The sequence below is a fragment of the Xenopus laevis genome, chromosome 7L (assembly GCF_017654675.1).
Source record: "Xenopus laevis strain J_2021 chromosome 7L, Xenopus_laevis_v10.1, whole genome shotgun sequence".
Lineage (NCBI taxonomy): Eukaryota > Metazoa > Chordata > Amphibia > Anura > Pipidae > Xenopus > Xenopus laevis.
This window is the reverse complement of record NC_054383.1, coordinates 132,564,485-132,576,498: the sequence shown is the minus strand read 5'-3', so window position 1 is coordinate 132,576,498 and position 12,014 is coordinate 132,564,485. Positions and strand designations below refer to the sequence as shown.

General features: G+C 36.6%; 1 protein-coding gene across 1 annotated transcript; it reads left to right on the top strand.

Annotated features, from left to right (window-relative positions):
- Window positions 1–3,827: 3,827 nt before the first annotated feature.
- On the top strand, window positions 3,828–11,415 carry LOC121395666 (otogelin-like protein). The gene is made up of 4 exons (XM_041569764.1): window positions 3,828–3,910; window positions 8,037–8,098; window positions 9,216–9,257; window positions 10,834–11,415. The coding sequence occupies exons 2-4, from the start codon at window positions 8,071–8,073 to the stop codon at window positions 11,217–11,219; spliced, it is 456 nt and encodes a 151-aa protein (XP_041425698.1). The 5' UTR covers window positions 3,828–3,910; window positions 8,037–8,070; the 3' UTR covers window positions 11,220–11,415.
- The last annotated feature ends 599 nt before the right edge of the window (window positions 11,416–12,014 follow it).

Genomic DNA, 12,014 nt, shown 5'->3' with positions numbered 1-12,014 from the left:
AGAAATATTCATTGACTCCCATCATGATGAAACCCAAAAGAAGTGTCTAAAGTCTAAGTCTAAAACTTACTAAGGGGCAGATTTATCAAGGGTCGAATTTCGGGGTGATGGGAGCTTTTCTTAAACTCCCATCAATTCGAAATTCGAATAAAAGGAGACCAACCGAAATTTATTTAAAAAAAAAAAATAGAATTTTTTAACTTCGATCATTCGAATTGAATTCAGATCGCATTCAACCTAATTTGATTAGAAGTATTTAAAAAAAAAAAAAAACATTGATTTTTCAAAGTCCACCAAATGACGAGGTCGAATAGTCGAGTCGAATTTTTAAAGAGACAGTACATGATAAATTTCGATATTCTAATTTTTGACTTTAAATTCGAATCGAATTTAGACTATTCCCTAGTCACTAAAATTAGCTTGAATTTCGAATTGAAAAATTTGATTTTTCAATTCGACCCTTGATTAATCTGCCCCTTAATGTCATGTACGGACCAAAATATATACAGAAAGGCCGTCTCCTATAGACTCCATTTTATCCAAATAATCCACATTTTTAAACATGATTTCCTTTTTCTGTGTAATAATAAAACTGTCGCTTGTACTTGATCCCAACTAAGATATAATTAATCCTTATTGGAAGCAAAACCAGCCTATTGGGTTTATTTAATGTTTACATGATTTTCTAGTAGACTTAAGGTATGAAGATCCAAATTACGGATGGATCAGTTATCGGGAAATCCCCAGGTCCCGAGCATTCTGTATAATACTGAATATATAATTATATATGATCTATAATTACTGAACATCTTACTTCTAATGATCATGAGATAAAGAGTTGGATGAAAGGAGTTCTCCTATTAAAACTACATGAAAATATCCAGTAGGAACAATGAGATCTTTTGGGATATTTGGTGCATTCTCTGAAGGGCCCCTCCTGTCATGCTGCAGTGTTCTTATGGGTTAGGGATGGTTTTAAGGAATAAAATATTTGCAAATATCTTATGTAGCCAGAAGGTGTCATGCAAGGTTTTCAAATGAACACATGACTAATAAAAATAAGACTATACTTAGGGCACATGGGACATTTTAGCCAATGGAGAAGCACCAGAAACTGCCCCATTTCCCACTGACTGAAATGCAAAACCACCGCTGTCAGTTCTTTTTCCAGTCATTTTTATTGGCATTTATAATGTAAACCACAAAGCATCAAATTAGAATAAGAACATTGGTGATCGTATTTCAGTAACTGCAAATTTTGAATTCTAATTAACACAAAGTCAGTAAATACAAAATACATATAAAATAGCGTAAAGAAATCAAGATAAAAAACAAGCAAATTAAAAGCTTCGTCATGACTATTAAATATATAATTCAAAAAACGAGAAATATGTTCTCTATCTTTTTTTGCTCAGAAAGTCACAAATATTTTGCTCAAAAAGTATGGAGACGATTTTATCATGTACCGTATTCTTTTCTGAACCCACTGTCAGTTCTCGGTGAGCAATGCTCTAGCCCTCCTTTTTAGATTGAGAATGTATGTTTTTCGGATGGTTTTCATTACAGTAAATAGAAGGTGATAAGATAAGAAGCTTTAGGCACTTCTCTGGCAGAAGGAAATGGTTTAAATCCTAAACTTTATATAACACCATTACATTCCCTTTCACTGTTCAGATATTGGGGGGCACATTTACTATTGGTCAAATATCGAGGGTTAATTAACCCTCGATATTCGACCGTCAAAGTAAAATCCTTGGACTTCGAATATTGAAGTCGAAGGATTTACCACATTTCCATCGAATCGAACGATTCAAAGGATTTTAATCCATTGATCGAACAATTTTCCTTTGATCAAAAAAAGCTAGGAACGCCTATGGGGACCTTCCCCATAGGCTAACATTGGTGCTCGGTAGGTTTTAGGTGCCGAAGTAGTTGGTCGAAGTTTTTTTAAAGAGACAGTACTTTGACTATCAAATGGTCCAATAGTCGAATGATTTTTAGTTCGAATCGTTCGATTCGAAGTCTAAGTCGAAGGTCGAAGTAGCCAATTCGATGGTCGAAGTAGCCAAAAAATACTTCGAAATTCGAAGTATTTTTTATTCTAATCCTTCACTCGAGCTAAGTAAATGTGCCCCTGAGTGTAGAGGTATGGGATCCGTTATCCAGAAACCAGATATCCAGAAAGCTCGGAATTACAAAAAAGGCAGTCTCCCGTAGACTTTTTCTGTGTAATAATAAAACAGTAGCTTGTACTTGATCCCAACTAAGATATAATTGGCAAAACCAGTTTATTGGGTTTAATGACTGTGTCAGGAGCGCCCATTGACACTTCCGTCTCTGGCGGTGTCCCATCCAAGATGGCAGCGACCGGGAACCACGCGGGCCGATGCCTGGACACCGAGGTGGCACAAAAATTTTAAATAAAAGGTCTCGGGTTCAATGCCTGATTATAGGAATTGCTATTCCTGCGTGTTCCTGATTGCCTTTCTGGACTTTACCTGAACCTGTTTCCACAATCCTTTTCTGCCTGCCTATTGAACTACTGCCTGGAATTGACAACGATTACTCCTGATCCCTTTTGATTACCGCAAACTAGAACTTTATCCTGAAGTTGGTTTGGACTTCAGGCTTCCCACCTTACCTATTACCTTTAGAGTTTTTCTCTGCAGTGTCAGAGCGTTACATTGAGAAAGAAAAACAAGGAGAGTCTAGGGGGGTATTTATCAAAGTCCGGTTTTATCTCAACTTTTTCTGCTACACACTCTGATCAAATCCGCTCTGGTTTTTTACACTTATTTATAGCTAAATTTTTTAGAAAATTTGATTTGCGGGAAATATAATCAGATTTTCACAATTTTTCCGGATTTTTTACCTGAAAACTCAGATTTTTATGCTTTTTTGCCAAAAAACTTCGGGGTATCGCAAGAAACTCAGCAGACATCAAAAAATTATTGGGACTTCTTCCATTGACTTATATGCAACCTCGACAGGTCTGAGATGCCGGATTTTCTGATTCTGACTTTTTCATCCTCTGGGTTTAATAAATTCTGAAAAATTCATGATTTTATATAAAAAAAATTGGGATTTTTGCATTCACGGTTTAGTAAATAACCCCCCTAGGACTTTGTTTGATGTATCCAGAGAATGGGTGTGTCACATTGTAGGAAGCCAGTATGAAGTCAGACAAGACTCGTTCAATGTACTGATTTTATGTTAAAGTGGGTCAAACAATGAGTACATGAGTACAGGTAAGACTATAAAATACTGTACTCGGAGGCTTATTAACCAAATTCCTATTTGTGTATTTTAAAAGGTTTTGTTTTTTAAAAGGTTTTCTCTACTTAGAATAAACTCACATTCAAATTTGTGAATTTACAAGCTCAAAGTAATTTCTAAAAATATGGAATTGAATAAATAGCTTAATTATGCTTAGGACAGCTCCTATTGATTTCTATATGACCTTGCAAGCTTTCAGATTCAATGAAACATTATTTTTTAGCTTCATAGATACTTCATTTTAAGTTATGAATCTGGCCATAGATTTCTGATTCAGATGTGAGAGTCTAAAACTTGGTTAAAGTAAAATTCAAGAAATTCAGAAATTATAATTCAACAAAAACCTGTTGTAAAAACTAAGAAGTCCAACTAAGAAGTCAGGCTCTTCCAATGATAGGGTTCCTGCAAGTAAAGGCAAGTTCCCAAGGGAGGACCCAGTTTTTATTAATGCACACACACCCCATTGTGGTTAAACACATCCCTGCAATTAAAATTCACTGAACTATGTAAATCCACCCAGCTAGATTATTCAGAGCGAGCTGATTCTGGGTCACTCCTTTCACTCTTAAACACACCCAAACCATTAAAATCCTGCAGACCACAGTTTAGGAGTTTTCCTGGTTCTTGCACACAGGTAAGTACTGACTTTTTTTACGTCTTAAAAATACTATCTAGCCCACTACAGAAATAGTGTGTAAATGAAACCAATTCACTTGTAAAGACTACATATCTTTTTGGACAAGTTTTATTTAAAAAAAAAAAAAAAAAAAATAGTCAAAATATGTTAGAAGCTTTTATTATGTTCAACAGTTTACAGGTGTTTCCACTGTTATGGCATAAGACTTTCATTGAATCTTACATCATTTCACTAATCACATATTGGAGCACCTTTATATTCTATCCTTCTGCTTTATTTATAAGGAGGCTAAAATACACTAAATCCTAAAAAATCGAATCGTATATGCCTTACCATACTGTGACTCATCGCTGTGATCAGATATTGGTTGGCTTCTATTGCTGCTGCTTACAGCATATTTAGTCAATTACATGTTAGAAGACATATGGGTTTCTCCTTTTAAAGAACTACAATGATAGAAACATCCGTGAAGTATACATAGGGGCCAATTCACTAAGGGTCGAATATCGAGGGTTAATTAACCCTCGATATTCGACTAGGAACTAAAATCCTTCGACTTCGAATATCAAAGTCAAAGGATTTAGCGCAGATAGTTCAATCGAACGATCGAAGGATAATTCCTTCGATCGAACGATTAAATCCTTCAAATCAAACGATTCGAAGGATTTAAATCCAACGATCAAAGGAATATCCTTCGATCAAAAAAAGTTAGCCAAGCCTATAGGGGCCTTCCCCATAGGCTAACATTGACTTCGGTAGCTTTTAGATGGCGAACTAGGGGGTCGAAGTTTTTTTTAAAGAGACAGTACTTCGACTATCGAATGGTCGAATAGTCGAACGCTTTTTACTTCGAATCCTTCGATTCGAAGTCGTAGTCGTAGTCGAAGGTCGAAGTAACCCATTCGATGGTCGAAGTAGCCCAAAAAAAACTTCGAAATTCTAAGTTTTTTACCTTCGAATCCTTCACTCGATGTTAGTGAATCGGCCCCATAGTGTTTAACACAAAGAACTACAAAAATGCCAGTTCTCCAAGTGCGAGTTGCAGTTTAGATGATTAAACAAAGAAAACAACTATGCACTTGATCTTCCATTTTCTATGTGCACCATCTCTGTTACTGGCACTTTTTTAATCTCTATGGAGTTATTCCATTATGACAGTTGAGTTGGTGCCCTTTTTTGTAAACAATTGCTTGCAAAATAAGCTGTTGACTGTTGGAAGATGCTTCCCATAAGGGTTAATCATTCTCTTGAATGCCAAATCTACAGCATACTCTTGGGAACACAAATATGGAATAGCTTAGAATCGACACCGTAGTTACCTTATGTTAATTTCAACCGAGGATCAAAACAGAGGTCTGACCGGAGTCAGCACAAATATGATTAAGAAAACAAAAAGAAAGTACCCCGTTTTTACCTAATATACTATCACTTCACAACTCTTACTCCTATATTCATATGTAATGATAATAATAAATTAAAGTAGGAAAATCAATTATATTTAAAAAAAAAAAATTTTACTAGTTGATTAACCTCATTGGCGTATAAAGCACAAATGCTTGTAGTGAAATCGAAATAACTAAAGTGCCGTGCATGGATATCAATTAATTACTTAAAATAGTAGATCGATTATACTAATAGGACCAATTCATCTATAATTTCTATATTGGCTGAAACTGAATAAATAGTAATGCAAGAAGACTAAAGTGCTGTGCGATAAATAATTAGAAAAATTTGATTCCCGAATAACTTAAATAATTAATTACCGAGAGGAGTTGTTAATCATAATTTCACAGAATAAATTATAAATCCACTTGCTCAGATTAAAAAGAAAGGGCAAGAAAATGATATAGAGAATGGTGGAGTTGTCCCAAAAGCTGTTGCCTGATAATTTCTATCCCTGGGACACCACAAAGCTGGAGAAGGCAGCGTAACTGTGACTGTGGTCTCATTTTTAACTTACCCTAAGCTGTGAAGAATTGTCTAAGGCTGAAAAACCACAAATCAGCGGCCCCTTGAAGCAAGTAATAGGAGTTGCACTGAGAAGGAAAGTAAAGTAGAGCTGAGCAAGTGGCACCTAAAACGCCACCCTTACAAATCAACCAAAGGACCAAAATTATTTCAAAAGAAAACCAATCTGGTATAATATCAATTAAACCAAATAGAGCACCCAAATGCTAACGCTTTCACTACAATAACTTTTACAAGGGGATTGGTAGTTTTTCAAGGTGAATGGCGGCCCATCATGGTCTTGAGTAGGAACACTTCAGCCAGTGACCGTGGCACCAAAACATACAAAGATCTTATCTCCACCAATGGAACTTCTTTCCATTATAAGTAGTGATGGGCGAATCACTCATCACTAACTATAAGTCATCATATCACTATATCACAAGTTTCAGTAGCTCATTGACTATTATTATTAGGAATATATTTTAATTTACCTGAGCGGGAACAAACATCTTTTCATGTGGCTATGAAGGTTTTAGTTCATACAGGTCATGGTATATCTAGTAGAAGTAAATCTTGAGAACTTCTTCCAATAATCCAACATTTACTTACGTGGAAATTTTCGCTTTTGAAGTCTCTGCCAGACTTTGCGCAACTCGGTCAGACGTTATTTTGTCACAAATATGCGTATTCATCAAACTGCACAATTATGTTGCTTCATAAGAACGTTGGTGTTCTTTCATACTTATGCTTACGCCAATTTAAATTTTGTGGGTATATATAGGTCATATGTCTGTATTTATCAGTGATGTTGGGAAAATTGCTGAAAGTGGCCACTTTTTTTAAAAAAATGTCCAAGGAAGCAAAATTAAGACAGAGATCCTCTATTGTCCTAGGTCATGAGTCCACCTAAAACAAATGTGGCATGAGCTTCAAAAGTAATTTCATATTTTTAAGTTACAACTTAATCCCACTTCAAATATGAAAAAACACCAGCATTTTGACTTTTGCCGATGACGTTTTTGTTTTGTTTTATTATGTCACTGACATAATAATGTTGAGGATGCATCTTCATTGTATTAATTAATCAGTCAGAACCTGGTGAAATCGATATTTTCACATTTTGATAAAGTAGCGGATTTACGATCGTTCGCCTAAGCGAAACTTTGTCTGGAGAAATTAATGAAAGTTCTCCAGCGAGGTCCATCGAGGTAATTCACTGGCAAAGTGTGTTGTTGTTATTTAGTAACTAGGCTAAGTCTCTGCAAATTGTCTTTATTAGCGAAAATTCATCATAAAAACACAATTTACTAACTTTTAGTAAATGTGCCCCAAAAAGTTCATATGCCAAAGAGTTTCTGTACCACTCAACTGAACTGAAGATTCTGATGGAATGATAGATTAGTGAAATGTCTTCAATGATTACTCGGCAAGTTCACTTGCTTTAGATTGACTTCTACTACATAAACATTTTTTCTTGTTTCCATCTTTTATTGTTAAAGGGGAAGGAAAGGCTAAAACTAAGTAAGCTTTATCAAAAAGGTCTATATAAATATACCAGTAAACCCTCAAAGTAATGCTGCTCTGAGTCCTCTGTCAAAAGAAACATCACATTTCTTTCCTTCTATTGTGTACTCATGGGCTTCTCTATCACACTTCCTGTTTTCAGCTTAAACCTCCAGGGCTTGGGCTTGAGCATGCTCAGTTTGCTTCTCTCTCCCTTACCCCTCCCTTCTCTCTCTCTTCCCTTCTGTAATCTGAGCCCAGAGCTATAAATGAGCAGGGAGAGACTCCGACATGAAGTGATGTCACACCAAGCTAATATGGCAGCTGCTATCCTAAACAAACAGAGAAGTTCTAGAGCTGTTTCCTCTGGTATGGTAAATCATTCTGCAAAATAAATATAGCATTCTTGCTTGCACCATTGTGGCTAATATTTTGATAATAAGCTGCCTTGGTAGCTTTCCTTATCCTTTAAGCTTTCTACTCATCGCCATCTTACATTCCCTCCACTGCCCCACACTCACAAACTTCTTGTCATCATTGATTTTTTGTCATATTCTTCCAGTTTTAACAAGTCATGTCCAAAATCATCTGTATCGTTTATAATAGCGGCAAAGGTATGAGAACATATTGAGGCTACGTTCATTACTAACATTTCCTATTGTAATCCTAGGTGGTGAGGCTATGAGGCTTAAATAAATGCAAATATGAGATCATTGTTTCTCTTTGTGCTTGGTGAGTATAAGAATATATTAAACATGTATACATATATGGACTATTTTTACCCCAAATTTAAGCTTTTGCTCATTACCACTAAATATCAGCTGATGATGACTGGAAAGGGTCAGTGTTGCAGCAAAACAGTATGACAGAAGAGCTACTTAAAGGGTTTCTGTCACTGGAAAACAAGTTTTTCTACAAAATGCACCAGTTAATAGTACTACTCCAGCAGAATCCTGCATTGGAAGCTGTTTTACAATAGAGCAAATAGATAATAATTTTGAAATCTTACATGGGGCTATATTTGTTGCCAGTTTCCCAGGTGCCTTCAATCATGTGTCTTGTGCTCTAATAAACTTCAGCCATGCTTTAATAGCTCCCTAGCACCTCCTTTACTAAAAAATTCTCCCAACCCTCTAGTGGTAGATACCTGTATAAGAAAAATTATTTATTGGTTCAAGAATATTTTAAATGGTACAATGAATTATGTGCAATGGACACCGTAATTTAGCAATACAAACTATTCCATGAAAAATATTACAGAATAGCCTTAAAAGTGTTCTTATGTGTGGATACATGTTTGCAGTAGTCAGTCCTAGCTTAGAACATAATACTCTAAAAGAGAGATTATCAGCAAGGATGAGCAACTGAGGAATTAATACCAGGCCTCGGGAATGCTAAAGAATTCAGAAAAGGACTTGATTTGTTGGATTGAGATTGGTGAAGGTTGATGGGACTGTGAGGAATTATGACCAGGCCTAGGGTTGGAGGGTTAAGCGAGGAACAGATCTTCAGAGTCTACCAATTTAGCATCCCTGGTCTACATTATATGGACATATATTATTTCTGCCTGTTTGAAGTTGCCTTTAGAAAATGTACTTTGGAATGTAGGAAACAGAGCAATCATATTCACATAGCAATCTATTCTGTGTTCAATTAACAACTGCTAGATTGTCTATGGACTGATTCAATATCCTCCCCAACAAATACCCGCTCCTTCATTCTGTGGTCTTGTAGAGCCTGCTATTAGATGTTTCCTTTACGGCTGGTTTTCCCTAAAGTTATGTGTCTTTAGTCACTTTGTATGTGAATGTTACTGATAAATAACTCCAAAACTCTTTGTACTTGACAGGTTTGGCATTCCATCTTGTGAGTGGACAAGATACAAAAAAATGTGAGTAGGACTGGTGAATACTGGCAATTGGTTGTCCCTGTACAAAGGGCCACCAAACAGATGATCTACTAAATGTAACAACTACATAAGATTTCAGTAGAACTGCATAGCATTTACTCCAGATTGTGGCTGCTCTCCTGATGCTCTGCACCTAGACAGGTGTCATTTCCATTACATGCGGCAGACATCACTACAGCAGCAGCATATGGAAAAAAACACCTAAAATACTTAGACTAATTGGTATCTTTTACTATAAAAACACAGTACATCCTTGCAAAATCCAGCATGGAACATAGTTTGCACAACTTCATCAGCAAAAATACAGACAATACTTTCAATGCCCACCTCCAGATCATTAAAGGGATACTGTCATGGGAAAAAAATGTTTTCCCAAAATGAATCAGTTAATAGTGCTGCTCCAGCAGAATTCTGCACTGAAATCCATTTCTCAAAAGAGCAAACAGATTTTTTTATATTCAATTTTGAAATCTGACATGGGGCTAGACATTTTGTGAATTTCCCAGCTGCCCCTGGTCATGTGACTTGTGCCTGCACTTTAGGAGAGAAATGCTTTCTGGCAGGCTGCTGTTTTTCCTTCTCAATGTAACTGAATGTGTCTCAGTGGGACATTGGTTTTTACTATTGAGTGTTGTTCTTAGATCTACCAGGCAGCTGTTATTTTGTGTTAGGGAGCTGCTATCTGGTTACCTTCCCATTGTTCTTTTGTTTGGCTGCTGGGGGGAAAAGGGAGGGGGGTGATATCACTCCAACTTGCAGTACAGCAATAAAGAGTGATTGAAGTTTATCAGTCACATGACTTGGGGCAGCTGGGAAACTGACAATATGTCTAGCCCCATGTCAGATTTCAAAATTGAAAATAAAAAAATCTGTTTGTTCTTTTGAGAAATGGATTTCAGTGCAGAATTCTGCTGGAGCAGCACTATTAATTGATTCATTTTTTCCCATGACAGTATCCCTTTAATAAACAAGTTCAAATCCAAAGGACCAAGGACAGGCCCCTGCTGTACTCAACTAACAACACTAGTCCGTCACATTTTGTAATCTATCCTTTACCAGTTCTCTATCCTAATAAAAATATGTTCCAGGTCAATATTCCTTCATTTAATCAGTAACCTTTTGTGTGTTACTGTATCAAATGCTTTAGCAAAGTCAAAGCAGATCACATCCATTGCCATTCCAGAGTTGCGGTTCCTGCTCAACTTCTCATAGAAGACAATTAGATTTGTTTGGCAAGATCTGTTACACATAAAGCATAAACTCATAGTATTGTAATTTGCAACTGATTCTAGTATGTTATACTTTTTTGCCCCCTCCAAAAGCTTCCCTACCACTGATGTCAAACTAAACCGGCCTATAGTTTTCAGGCTCAGAATGGGATCCCTTTTTTGAATAGCGGCACCACAATAGATACTCTCCAATCTCTCAGAACCATTCCAGATCTCAAAGAATTCTGAAAAATGAAATACATTTATTGGGATGCTGGCCATTTGCTTCTAAGTGCTCCATGGATGAAATAACACAGAGCTGATCTCAGTTATGTTTTTTTGTTCTCCAGCCCCCACTTCTGCCTGTGGAGAACACAAAGTGTACAAAAAATGTGGAAGTGCCTGCCACCCAAGCTGCACCAATTATAACTTGACTCGTCACTGTAGCAAGGACTGTGTGGAGGGCTGCTTCTGCACAGATGGGTATGTGGAAGATGTATCGAGGAACTGTGTCACTTTGGAAATGTGCAAATCCTGTACAGGAAACACGACATTCACTTCCTGCTCGTTTGAGCACCCTCAAATATGTGGCAAAGAGAAGAAGCCGCAGTCTGCACTGGAGAAAGTGAAATGTTATATAGGTTGTATATGTAAGTCTGGTTATGTGCAACTGCCTGCAGACAAACTCACCTGTGTGCTGCCTAATGACTGCCCTTCCAATATAACCATTCCCTGAAGAAATATTTCCTTTTCAAACTATTTTTAATACCATTTTGTGGACATTAACAGATACCTCTTAATATTCTCATGAAGAAATGTAAGAAACCTGATTCTCTCCCATGCTGTGCCCCAATTGACCCTACCACTTCTGCTACGAATGGGATTACTGGTTCCTCGGTTTGTTTGGCAATAAATAAATACGTTTAACATGATGGTTTAATTATTTGTGGCTTCGGAAAAGAAAATAAACCATTACAAAAAATATGTGCAACATAGTAGCACCCACTGCCAACCAGCTCAAAATGCAGCGCCACAGTAAATTGAGGGCATTTGGGTGCATTGTGCATCTGTAATTAAAGAAAAACTATACCCCCAAAATGAATACTTAAGCAACAGATAGTTTATATCAAATTGAATGACATATTAAAGAATTTTACCAAACTGGAATATATATTTACATAAATATTGCCCTTTAACATCTCTTGCCATGAACCACCATTTCGTGACTCTATCTGTGCTGCCTCAGAGATCACCTGACCAGAAATACTACAACACTAACTGTAACAGGAAGAAGTGAGGAAGCAAAAGGCAGAACTCTGTCTGTTAATTGGCTCATGTGACCTTACATGTGGTTTGTATGTGTACACAGTGAATCTTACGATCTCAGGGGGCGGCCCTTATTTTTTAAAATGGCAATTTTCTATTTATGATTACCCAATGGCACATACTACTAAAAAAGTATATTATTATGATAATGGTTCTTTTACATGAAGCAGGGTTTTACACATGAGCTGTTTTACTCAGTATCTTT